This window comes from Mycteria americana, chromosome 2, assembly GCF_035582795.1.
Source record: "Mycteria americana isolate JAX WOST 10 ecotype Jacksonville Zoo and Gardens chromosome 2, USCA_MyAme_1.0, whole genome shotgun sequence".
In the NCBI taxonomy this organism is placed as follows: Eukaryota; Metazoa; Chordata; class Aves; order Ciconiiformes; family Ciconiidae; genus Mycteria; species Mycteria americana.
In genome coordinates, this window is record NC_134366.1 from 106,538,848 (window position 1) to 106,560,100 (window position 21,253).

A 21,253-nucleotide genomic window follows, 5' to 3' on the forward strand; every position below is an offset into this window, starting at 1 on the left:
ACATAAAATGCTGGACTCCATCAGGGCCATAGAAAGAAATAACGAGAAACCAAAATAACAGTGCAGATCTACCCTAAGGTCAAGTATTACATTTACTGTTTTTAAAATAGAGTGAAACTAATAACAAACCCAAATCATGCTTTATTATTAGGGTCTGATCTTTTGTAGACTTAGTAATTAAAAGGAAGGTTTGTGGAGCTGAAAAGTTTCCATTACTGTAGCAGGTGTTCTTTCATTTTAGGCTATGCAATGCCATGCAGTTATACTTATCAACCATCCATGACTGAGACATGACCTATTAAAATTAGCCAGTTTGGAAGTACAAAAATTTACATTTCTCTGTACCTTTACAACATGTCCGTTGCCAACAATTTGAGCACACTGCAAATCAGACAGAGTGGATGAAGGAGTTGTCTGGACTGGACTATGCTGTTGGCTGGGTTTCTGTTCAGGTAAGCCTGCTGCTTTTCTTCTTTGGGCTGCAATCTGAGACAAAACATTATCTGCACTGCCACCTAAGAAAAAAATAAAATAAAAACAGAGTCAAGGAAACCATAATTTTAGAACATTTGTTAATTCTTAATTCACCTCTCTCCACCACTCACTTTCTTTTAAAAACGGACTGGATAAAGTAAAAGAGAGAATTGTAAGGTTCAGACCTGTTCAGTAGCTTTCAGGAAAGGGAACAAAAATCAGCCGCAGGAGAAGAGAGAAGCCAGCCTTGTCTATACACACACAGAGCTGACTTTCATACTGTTGGATGTAGGTTTCGTGAGCTGCTTCACCATCTTGTCTTTACAGCTGCCAGATACAATGCTTGCAGCTTTGTTTTTAATTGAAAACTGATTTTTATTTTAAACAAAAAGCAAGCAACATGGGTAAGAGACAGCTCTATGAAATGTATGTTACAATGAACAAGCATCCACCTGATCCATTGTGGGTGGACTCAATAAAATCAACATGCTTTTTCTGAGACAGGGGCTAACCTATGAGACTTCTATAACAGATGTGAGGCTTTTGTTCCCTTATGTAGGTGTCCACAGTTCAATCCTGTTCCAACAAATTTATAGAAATTTTGCTTATACAGCAGTAGGAGCCCTCAGAAGAGGTTTAATATCTTCTACGATCATCACAATCACTAATTTTTTAGCTGAACCAGATACAAATGCCTTTCTTATTAAAAATAAAAGCAGCATGGTACCTGATCTGTTATGCAGTTCTCCTCCATGCCTGTTAATTCCCGCAATGTTATTGGATCCACCAGAAGAATGGGGAGAATGGTTGAAGTTGTTGGAATTTGAAGGAGATGCAGGTCTTCTTGCAAATGTTGGTAATTTGACTGGTCTAGTACCTTTGCTAACAGATGTCTGGAAAACAAAAAAGAAAAATAATTTTCATCTTTCTTGTTTGAGCAAAACAAAGATCAAACTTCAACTCCTATTTTATTTATCATAAGTTCTGAAACTTCCACTGAAGAACAGAAGGGATATCAGAAATAATCTTATTTTACACATACAAATATATTGAATATATATTTATATAAATATATACACAATGAATATATATACTCAACAAAAGAAATGACACCATAATAAAGGCATTAATTCTCCTTAACCTTTGGCCAACATAAAATGAGCATATATGATGCACCTGAGATATGATATATACAATATTACAAGGGGGGGAGGGGGGGGGAGGAATGATCACACATGAAACTTCTTTCCTGCAGAATCCTGGTTTTGTCTCTCCCATCTTACAAAACAGCTACCACCTACTTCTCATCCATCATATGAGATGAGAAGTATCTCATATGATTCCCTGTTTGTTACTAAGCTGCAACAAGTGACATGAACTTTCTCTCCTCCAGTTGCATTTTCATATCCCCTTCAATCTAAACATCTACCTGCACCATTTTATTGACTCTTGTTAACTGAGGCACTAATGATCTAGCTATACGCTAGACAAATCCTCAGCCACATCCACATCCTCCTTTAATTCTTTTTGCTTTTACACCACTGGCCACTGCCAACCATCTGACATATGCCTCTTGCAGCTCAGCTTTTTCATGTTTCTTACCCTGTTGCTCAATCACTTCTTCCAACTCTGACTTACTAAGTTTCTCTCCTTCTCCCTATTTCCTTAGCAAAGTCCTTCCTTCCCCACAGAAGGATCAATGGCTAGTCCTCCCCTACTTCCCCTGCTCCTCATTTTATATATGGGGACCAATTATCCACTTATGTTATTACAATCCTCTTTTTCAGGATGATGAACATTTACCTTCTTGTGATCTATCAGTTCCCTTCTAATACACCACCTTATTCCATCTAAATCACCTCTACTGGTATTAAGCTAACTTTCACTTAAAGAAGGAAGACAGAAAAAAATTCCTTCTAAAATGTCTTCATTGTCCCATTTCTAGAACTGACATGAAATGCAGTTCTGGACTAGTAAAATAAACACTTCTCTACACTTGGCTATTAGAGTCTAAAATCAGGGGAGTAAGCACTTCTCCTTTTTTTCCTACTACCTATGAACGCAAAGGTTGTCAAGGTTGTTTTGCTTCCTGTCTCAAGACAAAGGAGCTATTTTCCTTTTGTTTTGCATTTTCACTAAAAACATTGTAGAATCAGGCAAGCTCCTTCTGTAAAAACCAGAATTTATTCAGACTTTTTCCCTTTTTACAGTACTTGCACTTTAAGGCTGTATGCCTTCAAGCCCACTTGACCACTAATTGCTACAATTTTATCTATTACTAATCTTTCAGAATGTTATGTCTGTATATTTATGTCTCACTGATATTTCTTCCCTCCCCCGCAGCTCCTAAAAATTGAGAAACTTTCATTCTTTTCTTCTGCCCCTAGTCTTCTTCCAAATCAGAGCAGTTTCCGCCACACTCCAATGACTGTACCTACTTTGGCAACTAAAATATATAGGTGGAACCAGCAGCCACTTTAGCAGTTTGCAACAAATTTGTTAGGGTTCAACTTCATTCTGGTTAACAGCAAACAACTCATTTCATTTCATACAAACTTCTGTTCCATTTATGTTCCTTCCATAGAGATGTGTATTCTTCCTAAACAGCAGAGCTTAAAAGGACAAGCCATCACTGAGACAGTGGGTTTAAAGTAATTTCTAATCAGAAACACAGTGTGGCGCACCAGTCAGCATGGCCTTGACATAACACAGTATTTTTATACACATTTTGTTTGCTTACTATATCAGAGTTCCCGCTGCTGTTAAAATCATGCTTGATTGCTCTCTGTGGCCAGGCTGTTCTCATCTGTTCAGCTTTGCCATCTTTGCTGAGTCGCGTTCGGTCAGAATTCCAAAGCTCAAAACTTGAGGGCGGTAAGAAAGGCGGTATCACTGCTTTCAGTTTATCGCTGGGCAGCCTGGTAAATGGAGCGCTACTTCTCAACTGAGAGAGGGAAACAGGGAAAAAGAAAAGAGCCTCTTCTTAAGAAAGATTCCTGGGAACTGATGATGTAGTTTCAAAATTGTAACTTAAATAAAAAGATGGAGACAAATGCATTTTTAAACAAAATAAAATGGAAACAAGACACAAAACTAGTATTTGTGAAGATGAACAACACATAATAAAAGAAATAATCCAATGGACATTCTAGCACCTATCAGTATGCTCATCCATTTAATACAATGAATATAGTTCATTAAGTGGCAGAAACTGTCTCTTCCTTCATTGGGCTGAATCTTGCTTCAAATTGATTTTAACAGGAATGTTAACAATTAATTTCCAAAGAAATAACAAGGCAGTCCTGTCTGTATTCCCAGAAAGGACACCTGGAAACAGTGAACAACTGCCTGTTCCTGCTCTATGTGTTCTCCGAAATGAGAAAAAACTCCAGCTGATTTGGCTCCCTGGAGTTCTGTCAGTCAGTCACATCAAAAGTTACTCAATCTTCTTAAAAAAGAACATAAAGGATAACCAGCCAAATTTAATGACATCTCCAAGGAGTAAGCTGTAGGGGAATTTAAAGCTACAGAATAACAGAAGAAGAAATAGAATAATACAAATAAACATCCTGAACTAAATATTTCATGGTTGCCTCTACTAGTAGTTTCTCACTTTCACATTGTAACATGTTCCATCCATGTCTTCCTCACAGCATACTGCTTGTCAGCAACTAATCAGCTGTTCCATCTATTTTACTAATTCATTGCTGATCATACAAAGGTATGGCTAACTCTTGAAAAAAAATCAGGACTTGTGAACAGCTTCCATACCATACTACTTGCAGTACTTCCTAGTCTAAGAACTACTGATGTATCACAGACTGCCAGTTCCTGTCTAGTGACTTTAAACAAACGACAGCTCTATTTCTAATGGTGACTTGGATAGGAGGTTAAAAAAAAAAAAAAAAAAAATTATGGGAGCTGCATGACCTCCTGAATTGCACTGAACAAACCAAGAACACTGCGACATACCATGGTTGTCAATAATTCATCATCCTTTCCTCCTTTTGCAATGTTTACACCTGAAAAATATATACATGATGTTTTATTGTTTACAGGCTCCTACTTTTGCTCTCAAGGACAGCTTATTGTTTTCAAACATTCAACAGCTTTACCCTCAGTAAGCACACAGAACCAAGATTTCCAGTGACACTGTCATGTACCTAAATTAAAGTTAAGCCAATAGTCTTATTTCACATCACAAACTGTGGGAGTTTTGCATGGAGAGCTGTACAATTTCAGTAGACGTGCTTTACGATTTGGGCTTTTCCAATCTCTCTTCTCAGAATTATTTTTTTGTTTAAATAAATTGATTTTCATTACATAAATTAGTTTATCAAAGATACTAACAACTTTTGAGTGACCTGTCTCTACTGTCCTATTTCATGGTGCTTGCTACACAACAGTAACATGGCTATATTAGCATTTTCCTGCTTAAATGATGCTGCACTCAGCATTCAGCATGACAAACAGTCAGGAGTACAAACATCTCTCTTTCTATATGCTACAAATATATTACAGGTCTTTTCAGTTGTATTAAGCTAAATAAAAACTAAATCAATATATTAGAAAAAGTATCATCTTGACTACCCCATGAGACCTCACTTCCCGCAAGACAAGTCTGGCTTTACCACTAGCTTTGTTATTTGTGATCCGAGCTGTAGCAGCATCAAGGTTTCCAGAGGTGTCCGTATCACCCTGTGAAACTGCTTTTATGGTAGAATTTAATGATGGTTCAGGCTCATCAGGAAAGGGCACAAACGGATTGGAAGAAAATCCATGGCGCAATGTCTGAGTCAACTTCAGCTTGCGGAATCGATTGGACATCCTGCTCCACCAGGACTAGATTGATAACAAGACACAACAATTCAGTTCCAATGAGAAGAAAAAGAGAGGAAAAGAAATGTACAATTAAGTAATCCTTACAGCAGTGATAAATCTGTCAAGAAGTTTTTGAGATAAACTACAAAAGCAGTGTTAAAGTGGTTTGCAATTATCAACAGAATCCTTCACCATAATTTGTATGCATAAGATTAATCTCTTTCCTTATTTTTCATCTGGCAAATGCCTTACAATATTTTTCCATGCTATCTGGAAAGACAAGGTAGATAAAAGCATTAGGGAAATTTGAATAGGAAATTTTTACAGCTACATTGCAAATATTTAATCTTCCCATTAACTTCCAATTTCGCCATCCATTCTTACACTCTCTGGCATCAATGAACTGGCATGTACATATTCTGCTTTTTAGAGGTGTGCACAGAAGTTTATCCGATCTGCATGAAAAGCTTCTCCTTAACATTTTCAAAATCAGTGGCAAACTGGAAGAGTTCTGATAGTATTCCTGTCAAACTAAAGATCCACAATCCATACAGTGCTGCTATACAGATAACTTAAACCCTGTCAGACTGGAAAGACTATAAACTGAAAAAGAGCAAGGCAAGGAAATACCAGGTGTGAAAACAACACAAACCTTAGGACTACTGCACCTACAACCTCCATCCATATAGGTATCACATATGTGCAAACTGTTACATGAAAGGACCATCTTTGCTCAAAATAAAATTTATCCAAGCATTTACAGACTTACACATTTTTACAGACAGACAGTGCAAGATGCTTCAAGTATTTAGCAGGACTTTTCTCTAGACTATACGAGACCTATAGGCTATATTAAGAAGATCTATGCAATCTGTATTAAAGATTATGTGGCTTGTAGGTAATTAAGTCAGATTATAAATATCTTCTGATTATTTCTTAGTAAAGCTTCTGCTTTCCTTTCTGTAATACTTAAAAAAAAAAAAAACTGAAGCCATGTAAAAGTGACGATACTTCACCAAGGCAGCTCTACGTGATATCCAATCCAGATAACACACTTTCCCAGTTCACTCTTTATTCTTAGCCATTCCTTCTCACCATACATATTCCCCTCTCTCCTTTGCATTTAACATTTTTCAGCTGCTTACTGATATATGTCTTCCCAACTGTCATACAGTAGAAGTAATATAAACTGTAAACTTATTCCCTGTAAATCAATCCTTCTAGCAGATGATCATTAAAAAGATTTTAAATCTGCACAGAGCATTAGTAATGGATAGAGTTCTCAGACCTTTGTATCTCTTTGGAGCCATAACTAATAAAGATTTACATTACTTTCAGCAACAAAGACCTGACTGAAAAAGGCAAGAGAGACAAATAGTTCCAAGAAAGCAGTAAAACCCACACAGGTCAGCATTTATTCACCTTCCAAAAGGAACTGAAAGGGCAAAAAAATCCATCTAGTTTTAAGACAGAGTACAATGAGCTTACAAAAGAGACTGCTTGCCCAGTGTGGTTTGTTTTTGTTCACTGAAGCTAGCTTGCCTCTGTAACAAAGATCACTTCTAAGTTCCTAGCATCTTTGGCACTCTTCTTCACAGTGCTTCTGCTTCGTTAACATATGCTTGCACCACAAACTAACCCAAAATGGATTAAGTACAGCCACTATGTTACCATATAAAAAACTACTGCTCTTCAGCAAGAAAGGAATGATAGTGGAGAGGTTCATCATGTCCTCTGGTGTTCAGAGTATGGTGGGTCTGAGCTCTGGAGTTTCCAGTCTGCTGCTGCAGAAGATTGTGGCCTCTCCATATACCCTACCACATCACACGTGTACAGAAGCTGGAATAAAGGGCTTTAAACTAGGCTGAAGTAGCCAAGTAACAAAAATGCATTTATGGTTAAAAATAGTGTCTGTCAAAAGGCTGAAATCTAGTAGCAGGGGGAGAAGGCAATAGTATCAAAGAACAGAAAAATGGTGTTGCCACTTGAGAAATACCTTAGACTTTTGTAACAATATTAGGAATGAAAGAATAAGAGGAAGAACTGGAAATCTCTGCCCTCAAACAACTTTAATCTAAAAAAGAAACTGAATGTGATAATTCACACTGCTCTAATACTGACATTGGGAGCATAACTTGCTGAAGAAGCACAGGCAGGAATAAAAGAGAGGAAATAAACTTTCTGCATATGGAAAAGGCACAACTTTGTTTTCAAGTCCACAAAATGTGAGAAACAAAGCAGTTAACAGTTCCTGTATGAAAGGGGTAAAGAATGAGATCATGGTTATCCAATACGTAATCAGTAGGTAAAGGAACAAGGGCCTGTATTATGCATAAATTACAAATAAAAGAAACACACAACAAAATAAAAAGTCTACTAGTTAATGATAAAAGTGATCAAACAGGAGACACTGAAAAGGGTTTGGTTTTTTTTAAACTTCAAAAGCAGCCTAGTTGCGATCAGATATTTTAGTATGAATACCATTAACAGGAGGAAGGTAGGAACATAGATGTGCATTTGCTTAACAGGGTAAGAATATTTCAATGAGCTTACACAAATTAAAACCAGACAAGACTGATTATAATTACCCTAATTACAGACAACACAATCTCTGAACAAATATTGATTATCTTAAAGATAAGTTAAGAGGATGGAAAAAGTTACAGAAATCAGGCCAAAGGCAAATACATAATCACCGCTACCCCAAAGAGGAAAATCTCAGAATTTACTGATCAAAAAGCTTAACTTGAAAGGACATCACTGAAAAAACTTTGTACATCATCACAGCTCATAAGAGACAGCTGGCACAGGTTTGCTGGGAATAAATCCCACCAAATCAATTGCTCTCTCTGACAGCATAACTGGTCAAGTGGGCAGAAGGGAGGAAAAGCTGTAACATAGCTTGACTTAATACAGCTTTTATCGCTATTCCATGCAACATTCATCGAGTGACTGAGGAAAAGATGGTTCAAGCAAAATTAATATAGGGAAAGCACCATAGCCAAAAAACATACTAAGAGACAAATTACCAACAATTTGATCTCAAATTGGGAGGACATACTTCGTGGAGTGAAACAGGAGTTTGGAAATGTTCATTAACAACAGCAACAATGAAACATAACATATTTTGCACAGTCTATGGAAGACATCTATCTGGACAGTTTCGTGAACACCTTAGATACTCTGAATTTAAACACTGACAAATTGACATTATTCAGCAGGGATCAAGCTGACATGTAAAAAGAAGAAATCAAGTGTACAAATACATAAAAGGAAGTAGCAAAGCAGCTGTACTAAAGAAAAAAATCAGAGTCGTAACATACCACAAAGTGTAGATGCACAGTGTCTTACTGCTGCAAAAAAGGCAAATTTCACTGATAACAGCATGAAACACACAACTGATACAAACACACAACACGCAACTTGTACACCACCAGTACACCACCATGTGATACTGAGACCCTAGTTGGATTCTCATGACTCGTTTTGGATCCCTCACGTTGACAGATACAGACAAATTAGACATAGTAAGAAGTTTAGGAAACATAACATGCAAACAAGGAAATCTGAATTAATTATTTTTGTTCAGGCTAGGAAAAAAAAAGATTGAAGAGAATATGATAATTCTTTAAGTATTTATATAGTTCTTATAAAAATGAAGGTGGCCACTGAACAAGAATCAATCAACACGCAGCAAGAGAGATATAGATTAGATCAGGGGGGGAAATTCTGACTGCAAGAAGCAACAAGCAGTGGAACTGGGTGCTGACGGAGACCATGAGACCAAGGGACCTTCTTCACCCCAGTGAAGGAAGAGAGAACAGAAACTTCCGTCAAGGATGTTCTTGGCATGTTCATTCTGTCTCCTTACATAAAGGCAGGTGGGCCTCTCGACTTCCCTCTCATTTTTACATTTCCATGATTCTGTAGACCCCACATTCCATCATTTGCACTGATCTAGACAGAAAATTTATGTACTGGCTGAGTCACCATAAATATCTTTGGTTTACTGTCCTGGCTCAGCACAGAGCAGTTGTCCAGTGCTTCCATGCACTGTTGCTACAAAATGCAGGAGAGGTCCCTCACTTCAGCACTCGCTTCATATGCTGGTCCAAAGAGAGATGAGTTTGATGACCCCCCCCCAGCCAATCTGAAAATGTCATTTTTACCCTCTCTGAACATTTGTAAGGAGAGTAAGATACGTAACATACTTGTGGTCAGACAGAATGGTTAATAAAGCATTAAGCAGTGGTGGAAGAGGGGGCTATATTGGCTTTGAGGTTATATATATCAGAGAACTATACAGAATACAATTTCTGCGGCAAAAGTGCTTGATTAAGACTTAACTTGTAAACACTGTAATATTTTGTAGTTTTCAGACCAAATACTTAAACATTCCACACATCAAAATACTAAATTTCTGTCAGTACACGTGTACATCTATCATTGACAAATCTTACATTTTTTTTTATTTCACTTCATAATCTTTTATGACCCTAATTCAAGCCTTTGCGTCATAGCACTGCAAGAGTTGCAATCCGACCTGTTGTTGATCTGTATTCCATAAAGGCAAAAGCTGTTCTGACAATCTCCCATCTAAGTAACTGCATTCTTAAATAGGTCCATCTAAATTGATACTGAAGTTGTATCATATCGAATAATAGAATAATAATATGAAAATAACCACTTGTTGCTTCATAGTTAAAACTGCAAAACACATTTGACCTAAAGTAGAACTTTAAATGGTCTTTAAAAGTCATGTCAACAATAGCCTGGAAATTACCATGTGTGTTTCCAAGACTCTGATAATATTTATACTAAAAATGCGAGATCATGGGCTCAAGGAAAGTCTGAGGTACACCATAATTGAAAATTATTCACCTAAATAAACAACAGCAACAACAACAAAATAAACTAACACTTTTTCCTTCTCTTTCGCAAACAGACAAAGGAAATCGCAATATCTTTGTTTAAGTGGCATGCACTTGTTCTGACTCTATGTTGTTTCCTACTGGACTACCACCAATTCCAAGTTAAGAATACAGCATGCCAGAGGACATGTAAGCCCGAACTACACACTCTTCCACTCTTCATTTCAATAGCCTGTTTCCATGTATGGTTTAAATGAATTCTACCCTCTGTCCTAGAGGCAGACAAGAGATACAGTCTCTCAGTCTCTTGGGCTGTCCCGCACAGAGTCCCAGGAGTATTTTCAAGTACATTACCAGAGCTTCAGTCTCCTTCCTACATCATCCTTCTGTCTTCTAGAGTCTACTAAATACTGTAAAAGTAAAATAAAAGAACTACTGCTGCAATTCCTACATAGAACAAACACATAAATACACAGTTTCTCACTATGTTAGGAGATACTAGCCAAATCCCTGTAACACATCCACTCCAACTTCAAAAAAAGAAAAAAAAAATTAGCAATTAGTATAAAAACAGTCTACTAAAACTGGAGTACATTTGGATTTTAAAGGCAGATTTAAAATTAAGGTAATAATGGAAATTCAGTTCCAAACTTATGAACATAGTACCTTCCACTACTTAATTATGAGATCTATTTCTAGGCACTGAAATGCTTCAATGCAAATTCTTCCTTAAAAGTCTTCCCCTTGCCTTGCCATCTGACAAAAAGAAAGGTGAATGCATGCTACATTTCATAAAACCAGGAAGCGCTGTCAATGAGGGATTCAGAACACACACCCCCAAAAAATCCCAGTTACATAATAGATCCGAAGTACTTCTTAGCAATGACTTTCTCTGCTTCATACATTACAGGAAACAATGCACTGGTTATTTATTAAAAGTGAATATATTTACCTTCAGACCTCCTTTGTCATCTGGCAACATTGGGACATTTAAGGACTGCCTACTTCTGGAACAAGGCAAAGATGATCTGTTGTTCTGTTTATTCCTGTCTTTGTCTACTTGCATGCACGCTGATGCCAGTAACCGTACAAGCTCTGTGTCTAAAAGAAAAATTAAGATAATGTTTAGTCTGTTTTTCTTTCCCAAATTATGATGATACACTGACACTTTCCATATAAATCCCATATAAGTAGTAATTGATCTACCTCTCAAACACAAAGCAGATGAATCCCCAAAACCTTTCTTGACCTAGGTTTCCCACGCCTTCTCCCCACACAGTGGGCTGCAGTCTTACCATCACCTCTCTAAAGGTATTTATCAATATAAATAAGCATGCTATTCAGTCGGAATCAGTAATGTGTGATCAAGTGAACTGCCTCCTCTAGCACTTTGTAGAAATTAAGACCGATATTGTGATGCTCCCTTTTCTCACCTGACACAGAAGAGAGTAGAGAAAAATGAATATTCTTTCTTCAAGCGTAGGTTGCAGAAGAGAAGCTTGAAATTAAATCCCAAAGAGAAAGGAGATGTTCAGCCTGGACAATGCAGGGACTGAAAAGACATGGTAAGAAAAAAGGTGGACAAAAAAAGTAAGGAAAAAAGAAAGGAAGAGGAAGAAAAACGAATGAGTATGAGATGAAGACAGGAAAGTAAAAAATACTCTGTAAATCTGTATTTTATACAGAAGTCAGGAAAGATTTTCAGAAGGGCAGACAGAACTGACAGAGAGAGAGAGAGAGAGAGAGAGACTTAACAAGACAAACTAATCTGTCCTACAAGAAGTTAGTTATAAAATAATTCACTGTATTTATTTTCTAAAATTTCATACTGTTAGGGATCTACTTTTGACAAAGGAAAGGTATCTGCTAGTGACCAAAACCACTATAATGAGTAAATACAGAGAAAATAAACATTAATTCCATCAGCAGTAGTGTTTCTTGGCTTCAGATAAAGCAATTCAGGTACCAGGCAAGGTTAACAATAACAAAATTATATAGGCTAAACAAACTACAACAAAAACTAAATGTGTTTCTTTGAAATCTCCCCAACACATGCTGCCTTTTTCTAAACCACTCCCATAAATACAACCTGAAACCCTTAAGTGTGATTTATTCTCAGCCTTTACGGACCTAGTGGGAGGTTCAGCCAGGAGTTCACTAGTTTTATTCTGATTGCACTCTCTTTGTCCTGTCCCTTTACTGCTGTTTACTGTGTGGAAATTACTAGCTCCAGTTCATAGCTCTGTGCTAATGACACTACAGAATACCTGGGCCACCGCAGTCAAATGCCACTGAATTGGATCTGGTGACACAAACAACACATTTTGGAGCATCTTCAAAAACAAAGGCAAGAGGAATGCACAAAATCTGTTATCCCATAAATGTATACACTCACCTAACCAACTCACTCAAAACCCACCATTTTCAGGCAGTATCCTTTCTTGGTCCAGTTCAGCCCAGACCTCAGAGGATACTTCCTAGCAACTTTAATGTATTTTCTAGATTGGAAGGGATATTTATCTGTTTATGTTGTACATTTCCTCAGTGCTCTTTGAAATTACATACCTGGATCATTCAGCAGCATTATCAGGTCAAAAGCTGTGTATCCATTTTTTGCACGAAGATTGACGTCAGCTCCTTGATTTAACAAATACTTTACAACATCTTTGTTTCTTTAAGGGAATAAAAAAAGGCATTGCTCATGTTAAAACAACAAAAAACCAGAAAACCCTAATACTCCATTTTTATCCTTCTATACCATTGCTCCTCAATTACAGATCAGAGTTTTACCTTTTCTATAGCTAACCAAATCTAAAATTTGTTCACAAGCTATTCAGAAGCTCCCATGATTCCTTTGTCAGTCACTGTTTACTCACTATGAATTACACTAATCAACCTGCAGAAAGTCAGCCTAAAAAACCTAATTTGAATAGTCAGTTTCTTAAGCTGACCCTTTGGAACTGACTCTGGAATTTGTTGCCAAACACCTTCCCAATGAAAGGCCATTAATGCCTAGGGCAAAAAAGCAGATGTAAAGACAAAGGTCAGTCCAGTAGTCATCATACGCCATTACTAATACTTCAACACAGCTCCATACTCAGAACAGGTAAGAAACTGCATACAGAAAAGCCAAATTGACTGAAGATAATTTATAAACTCCAAATAGTGCTGCACTTAATTAGAGATATAAATTATATAATTGAGAAGGCACATTATCACTTCCTTGAGGTGTTTAAAATGCAAAAACAATCAGCATTAAATGATAACCAACACAAACACCTTCCAACAAAAGCTCATAAAAGCTAGTTGCATAAAAGGAACTCACCATCCCATTCCCATTGGCCCCTCTCCCCTCTCATACGCCTGAATAAATAAGCAGGACTTGCCTTGTGAGTTAAAAACAATACTGTAATTCAGCCTACAAAATAAGCGAACAGACAACAAAGCTAGGGAAAATATATTTAATACAAAACTCCTCTTGAGCAGAGACTGACCTTATATAAAAACAAACTCTGACATGCATAAGCAACACAGAGCAAAAATGTTCTTAAGTAGCAATAGGTGACTGCAAACTCTAATACTGAAGCTGACAAACAGATCTTAACCTCTCCACTTCGGAGCATTACTTCTTACCGTACAGACGAAGTTTTCACTTCTGAACTCAATCCAGATAAAATCAACCTAAAATGGAGGAGGAATGTTCCTCCTCTCTTCTAACAAAAATTCTGCTTATCCCCACCACAGCTCCTCTGCATACTTCCCATCACTTGTCTTCTCTTCCTTAAAACTGTGTCATCTCCCCATCCTGCTTTCCAGTCCTGCACCTTGAGGGCACACAGAGACATAATCCTTTAGTGGCCCTAGCTCACAGAGACCTTGCCTGCTCCCTCCTTCAAACCAGAGACCCTCCACACCACTGTTGCTCCTGAGAAAGGGTAAACTGAGGCTCTGTGGAGGCTAAAGATCTTCAGTTGTTAGGAAAATTCGCAACTGGTCCATGCCGACCAAGGAGAAAGCCTAGGACGCGAAGTATAGAATTACAAGGCAAATATTTATTCATGCACATGAGGTGTCCCAGCCACAGTGGGGCACCCCGAATGTGGTTTTACACAGGGTTCCTGTACACTTAGAGCATTTAGGTACAACACAATTCGACTAATCACTAACACCCACACTACCGATTACTAATCATAGTAAAACTTCGCAAAGCAACTGTATTTCTGCAGCATTCTTGCTGCTCATCTATTGATCCAGATGTCCCTGGAGTCAGTCTTGTTATCGTTACCTATCTATGACGCCAGACAACACTGGGAGGGTTTTAAAGACATGTTAGAGGGACTATGATGCTGGCGTTATCTTGGTTGACTAGGGGTATCTTTTATCCTTCATGGACAGCTCTAAGTTTCCAAGAAGCCAAGTCCTTATTTCTAGGGTGAGGATGTCCTTCTGGTCTTTCCACTGAGCTGGTGTCCTTTAGTTTGTTTTACTTAAGCATGAACTTAAGTCTCCAATAAAATTCCACTACCTCAAACATTAAGAGTATTAACAAAGTTAATACAATTTCGTACTATAAAGACTGGTTGATATAATGGGGAAGGGAATTTTCATAACACAGTCCCCCAGGAAACTGAAAGGGCAGTACCTGAACACATGCAGCACTCAGCTGCGTGCTGTGCTTCCACAGAGAAGAGGAGTACCTGAGTACCGGCAAGGGGACATGCCAGCAGCCCTGCACATCACTTTCTGCTGGCTGCTACTACTCCAACTGTGTGCTGGGGTGGCTGCTGATAAGCAAAATGGCTGCACCAGAAAAACTGATCTTCAGGCACTTCTGTGAAATGCCTACTGCTGAGTAGGCCTATCGCTATCAGTACTGAGTTGGTGAGGAAGCAGAGAATCTCATCTTATGTAGGTCCCAGGAACTACTTCAGAAAATTTTCACAAAGCAGTAACAACTTGACCTCCTATTTTCCCCCTTTGTTGCACTTTCATACTCCAGTGAGATCTGCTGACTAAAAATAAAAGCTGGAGCAGAATATCTGCATTTGTACAATTAATGTGAGCTTTACCAGGCATGAAGTGAATCTTCATCTTGCTGAGGGCCTCATCTACAACAATGGAGAAAAGTTCACCTTCCTAAACCAAATATCCTGTATTCAGACAATGCTAAGTATATGACAGAGATCCCATGTGAAGTACCAGGCCAATTTCTGGGGTCTGACTCTTAAGTGCCTACCTGCATTTATAAAGTAGCTTTAGAGAAAATGACAATCAGTTCTCCAGTGGGTGCATTTCAGAAAACTCCATGAAAACTAAAGGCGGAATAGGGGAACATAAGAGTGGTTTTAAGACTGGAAAATATGGCACGTAGAAGGGTGATTGCCTTTAAGTTTCACAACTTGATGTAGGCCTACAACCCTGGCAGGGGGTGATACTATCTTACAAAACACTAAAAAACATAAAAGGACAGAAGTTGAAATCTGCACCAAAGCTCCTAGTGCCTGCCTGAAGCACTATGTTCCCAGCACTTACTGTGCAAGATTCAAGTTCCCAAATGTGCCACTCACTCTGAAATCCAAATGGCATTCCGGTCTGCTCTGAAAAGCTGAGGGCAGTGCAAGAGTCATGGAAAACTGAGACCACAAGTCTCTCAATTTCTTGTAAGACCCCTCTGCTTCCAGAGTCAGTATCAAAAAGATTTTGTCTATTGGGATGTTCGAAGAATGAAACTTTACTGCTAGACCCAAAAAGAGCATGTATCTTACCCATGGTATGTGGCCTGCATTAGTGCTGTCCAGCCATGAACATTATCCTGTTTGTCAATATCAGCATTTTTCTCAACAAGGAGCTGAACAAGGGGCAGCTGTCCAGTTACAGCCGCAATCATTAATGGAGATGCGCCGTCACCATTGGTAATATTGACCTGACTTGGGTCTTCATCAACGATCTCTTTAACCAGCTGAAAGTTTCCTGTAAAACAGTGATAAAACATAAACTACATGAGCAACAGAGAACTGCTTAGCCACTGAATTCATATGTATTTTGATTTGCTCACATTGGTCTACATTTAGTGGAATTAAAACAGAAAAAATAAAGTACTAGAGCAACTGCAACGCTACAGCTAAATATTTGTATTGATCTTTCGTCTTTTAGTTGATCAGTACGTCTTTCCAGGCTACATAAAATTGTGGCATAAGCACAAGGCATTGTCTTCCCTCATTCTCCCCACCTGTACACTTATAGTACAATCCCATTACAAGAATAATTTTCTGAAATTAATGACTAAGCTATAGAGGCTGTATAAACTGCAGTGCATCCCACATGTGAAGAGACATGAGTAGGGAATATTTCTATTAAACTGTCATAAGATGATGTTGTGCAAGGAAAACTGATGATGCTGAGACACCACGATTTGTCCTTCAGCAGGACGAAGATCCCTGTTGCATTTCCATAAGCTGAAATCACATAAAGCAACAATTTTAGAATCAAAGAGAGTGGGTACAAAGGCATTCTGAAAGGTGGTGGAGGCCATCCTTTGCCTTAAGCAGATAGAACAACACCTCCTTTGCCTTAAGCAGATAGAACAACACCCTATGTCACACTGGTCCATAAGTTCCTCTTACAAAGGCAGTTAACTGATTCTAAAAACTTCTACTGATACAATTCCACAACCTCCTAAGGAATTAATCTATTCCAGTGATCAACATTCTTATATTCAGAAAGGTTTTTTTAAATTTTTGCCTCCAATATTTAAACTAAATCTCCAGTGCAAAACTTCCCTTCTCCTTCTCAAGAGTAATGCATTATTCCTGTCACCTTTCTAGTTCTTTAAAAGTGAACCTAACATTCAGGTTTTCACATAAAGAGGCTGGTAGTCACTGAGTTCTTGTCTACATTACGAAAAGCAGTACAAAATATGCTACTGAACATATTTTAATCAGGTTGTGGGTTTTTTTCTAAATCTTAATAAAGGTAGGAACAAGCACTTTTTAAAAATGTATGAGGTAGTCTGGGTCATCTTAAGCAGAGAGCTTAAGCTCACCCAGCTCCCTTATTTTTTTGGTGACATATGGCAGGCAAAAACAGAGAAGAAGCTAAGAGGAAAAAAAAGATCTCTGCGACCGAATATGTAACACCGTCAGAACAGAGGCAAGAAGCAGCAAATCATCAACTGCCATGCAAATGGAAAAATTCTCACCTTTAAAAAAACCTTCAGATGGTAAACTGCTTCATGACATGAGCTGCCTTCAACTCAATCACAGGCATGAACGTTTTCCTTGGGAAGCCAGTCAGAATCCCAGACAACCCCTGCAGGCACTTGAATGCGCTCACTGAAACTAAAACCCACCTGCGCCACTCAGCTAATTTCTTGGAATGGGAAAGATACAAAAGCACAGAACTACTTTTTTTATGTCCCAATTCAGTAAAAGACAGCAGGTGGCTTTTTTAACCCAGACCCGCATCACAGACTTTGTTAAAGAGAAACCCTGGAACCTACAGAGACTCCAGAACTGACTTTGAACTCTGGCCTGGTCACTTCTTAACCTAGTGAGTTGTTTTTTTAACAGTGCTGCCATCCATAGCCAAGTATTTCAGAAAAAAACAAATGGAGTATGCTGACCAGTATTCATTTGGCTCCCGTTCTAAGACTCCTTCCGACCCAGCACTAACATTTATAAATCTCAAGCTAAAAGTCACAGGGGTACAAGAAGGGCAGCTGAACTCTCTAAAATCTACCAGGCCTGAGGCCTTCCTAGGAAGAGGTTTTGGTAGCTTACGTGTGACGAGTCGACATTTGAGAGAGAGATCCCGGTACTGCTACCTGTCACCTCTTTCCACTCCACTATTATGTCTGCCCATTTCCAGTTCTGGCAGCTTGAAAAGCCATAAAGTTCCTGAGACAGTGAGTTATGATGGTTAATTGAAAAACAACTGTTAAACCGTTATACCAAACCCAGGATGAGATCTGAACGCCATGGCCAGGCTTGACCATTTGAAACACACCTCTAACTTTTCAATAGGAATGCAGCGACAATAAAACTTGGAAGATAACTGTCAATTTAAAGATGCATTGCTGAAATCCATTTGGACAGATGTTGAGAAAAAATGGTATTTTCTTTCACAAAAATCACTCATTTGCAAATAACAATAATAATAATAATTAAAAAAGATCTAAAAATCCATCAGAAACTGTGAAAGTTGCTAACTCAGAGCTCTCTTCAGGTTGCAGCTCCCTGTTGAAAGCAAGAAGGTGAACCACACCAAAGGCTTCACGATTGCTTTTGACACAGTCCCCCACAACATCCTTCTCTCTAAATTGGAGAGATATGGATCTGATGGGTGGACTGTTCAGTGGATAAGGAATTGGCTGGACGGTCGCATCCAGAGGGTAGCAGTCAACGACTCAATGTCCAGATGGAGATCAGTGACAACTGGTGTCCCTCAGGGGTCCATACTGGGACAAGTGCTGTTCAATATTTTTCATCAATGACATTGACAGCGAGATCAAGTGCACCCTCAGCAAATTTGCAGATGACACCAAGCTGAGTGGTGCAGTTGACACACCAGAAGGATGGGCTTGACCTGGTCAAGCTGGAGAAGTGGGCCTGTGTGAACCTCATGAGGTTCAACAAGGCCAAGTGCAGGGTCCTACACCTGGGTCAGGGCAATCCTCAGTTTCAATACAGGCTGGGGGATGATGGGATCAAGAGCAGCCCTGCAGAAAAGGACTTGGGGGTACTGATGGACGAAAAGCTGGACACAAGCCAACAATGTGCACTCGCAGCCCAGAAGGCCAACCGTATTCTGGGCTGCATCAAAAGAAGCGTGGCCAGCAGGTCAAAGGAGGTGATTCTGCCCCTCTACTCTGCTCTAGTGAGACCTCATCTGGAGTACTGCATCCAGCTCTGGAGCCCTCAGCACAAGAAGGACAGGGAGCTGTTGGAGTGGGTCCAGAGGAGGACCACAAAAATGATCCGAGGGCTGGAGCATCTCTCTTACAAGGACAGGCTGAGAGAGTTGGGGTTGTTCAGCCTGGAGAAGAGAAGGCTGCAGGGAGACCTTATAGCAGCCTTCCAGTACTTAAAGGGGGCCTATAGGAAAGACGAGGACAGACATTTTAGCAAGGCCTGTTGTGACAAGACAAGGAGCAATGGTTTTAAACTAAGGGAGGGCAGATTTAGACTGGATTTAAGAAAAAAATTTTTTACAGTGAGGGTGGTGAAGCACTAGAACAGGTTGCCCAGAGAGGTAATGGAGGCCCCATCCCTGGAAACATTCAAGGTCAGGTTGGATGAGGCTCTGAGCAACCTGGTCTAGTGAAAGATGTCCCTGTTCTTGCAGGGGGGTTGGACTAGATGACCTGTAAAGATCCCTTCCAACCCAAAGCATTCTATGATTCTATGATTATGTTACAGTCAGGAGTGGGTACATGGACAAAAAAGCTGAAACGAGAGGCAGTTGTGCTCAATCCTAAAGCTTGCTTACTCTTTATGCACATATCACAGTCAGGAGGGGTAGAGCCAGCTTTCAGTGCACTATGACCAGATTTTCTATGCCATGGACACAGAAGGCACAGCCCCAGTAAGGATTATTAGGTCCACTGCACGCACAAGGCTGTATTACCAACATTTCCTCAATGCCTGTGGCATCTTAGTCCCAAGTAAGGACAGGTTGACTGGAGAAGAAACAAACCTTTTAGGTCTCATGGGACACCTCTCGTGACTTCACTGGACATGAGATTTAATCTCACATGAGAATGACATCTTCCAATATTTGAAAAAAATATATTAAATAGATCCATCAGGAACTTTTCGTTACTACTGAGTGACTATTTTTTTTCTGACTGTCTATATAGCTAGGACTGCTGGCAATAGGCTAAATGTGCTATCATATAGCTGAAAACGTATTTAAATGGCAAAATACCAATTGTAAGAGCAGTAATCAGATAAGGTTCAAGTACTGAATCTCTCTAACCTATCAAAGAGATTGCAAACAGTGCAGTGTTTTCTGACCTGCAACATTATCAGGAACCTCAGCAGAAAGTGAATAGTCCTGTTTCCCATGCCAAAGCCATCTGATAGCAAGCCTCAAGCCAATCCCATAATTTCAGCACTCTCCTATGATGGAAAATCCAGGAAAACAGGTAACCAGAAAGCAGCTTGCCATCCACCACGGGTGCAACCCATCAAAGCCTGGATCAAATTTAAATCAACAGGATGGCACTGACTCTTTCTGTTTGCCATGGAACAGTTTTACCAGTTGCGTGCTCACGAAAGTCACTCTTGCTCATGACAGAACATGCAAGATCTGAGACACTTACTCTTTTCTTGAAGCAACTTTAAAGAGCAATTACAATGCTCATATGTAGTAGAGGCCAGCATGTTTTTTGCACCAATTAGCACCTTTGTTTTCATACTTCAAGTTTATCAGGAAGGGAAAAAAAAAATTATATTAAAGGTAGCATGGTCATGGAATAACTGGAACTACTAAATCACGCCATTTTGGCATGAAGGGCACAAGCAGGAGTTCATAAAGATTTTCTCATATTGGAATGTGAAGAAAAATAAAACTACAGAAATAAATGTACTTTTAAAATGAAAAGAAAAATAAGGAAAAAACCAAAGTCACGTGTAAAAATAGAACACGTCTCTCTTTCCCATGTTAACAAACAAACATGCTCTGAAGTTACAAGAATCAGACGTGGTGGAAGAGTCCTGTCAGTACTTACCCAATTTCAAAGCATGAAAGACATCAGGTTGCCTCTTTTCTGTATCTGGAAGAAATATAAATACTTCTATTAGCAATCATTAAAAAAGCAAAAATTTCTAGTAGAATTTTTATAGCAAAAACTATTAAAAAATTACATAAAGGTACTATAAAACTTATGTTTGGACATACATTTAGTAAGAACAAAGAAAGTACTGATAACCTTTTTATTCCCTTTGGGAAGAATGACTCACCTGAGTTAAAGCTACAAACTATAATAAAGCACCAGCACAGGCTTTTGTCTTTCAACTTTCATTCTCTATCAGGAAATTGCATTTGGAAACTTCTGTGTTTCCTGCCTGGAAGACTAAAATATCAAT

The 21,253-nt window shown here is 38.8% G+C and overlaps 1 protein-coding gene across 6 annotated transcripts in view; it reads right to left on the minus strand.

The window, feature by feature from the left end:
* ANKS6 (ankyrin repeat and sterile alpha motif domain containing 6) overlaps positions 1-21,253 on the minus strand; it is a 46,955-nt gene that overhangs the window by 17,253 nt on the left and 8,449 nt on the right. For all 6 annotated transcript variants that reach the window (XR_012774397.1, XR_012774398.1, XR_012774399.1 and 3 more), the window contains exons 3-11: positions 20,896-20,940; positions 15,932-16,136; positions 12,732-12,838; positions 11,119-11,267; positions 5,106-5,316; positions 4,447-4,496; positions 3,215-3,418; positions 1,202-1,367; positions 346-515 (exon numbers count right to left, since the gene is read on the minus strand). Coding sequence is in view for 3 of the 6 variants with exons in the window: in XM_075494174.1 (XP_075350289.1) it covers positions 346-515; positions 1,202-1,367; positions 3,215-3,418; positions 4,447-4,496; positions 5,106-5,316; positions 11,119-11,267; positions 12,732-12,838; positions 15,932-16,136; positions 20,896-20,940 (1,307 nt within the window). In the remaining 3 variants the exon portion in view is untranslated. The remainder of the gene's footprint in view (positions 1-345; positions 516-1,201; positions 1,368-3,214; positions 3,419-4,446; positions 4,497-5,105; positions 5,317-11,118; positions 11,268-12,731; positions 12,839-15,931; positions 16,137-20,895; positions 20,941-21,253) is intronic.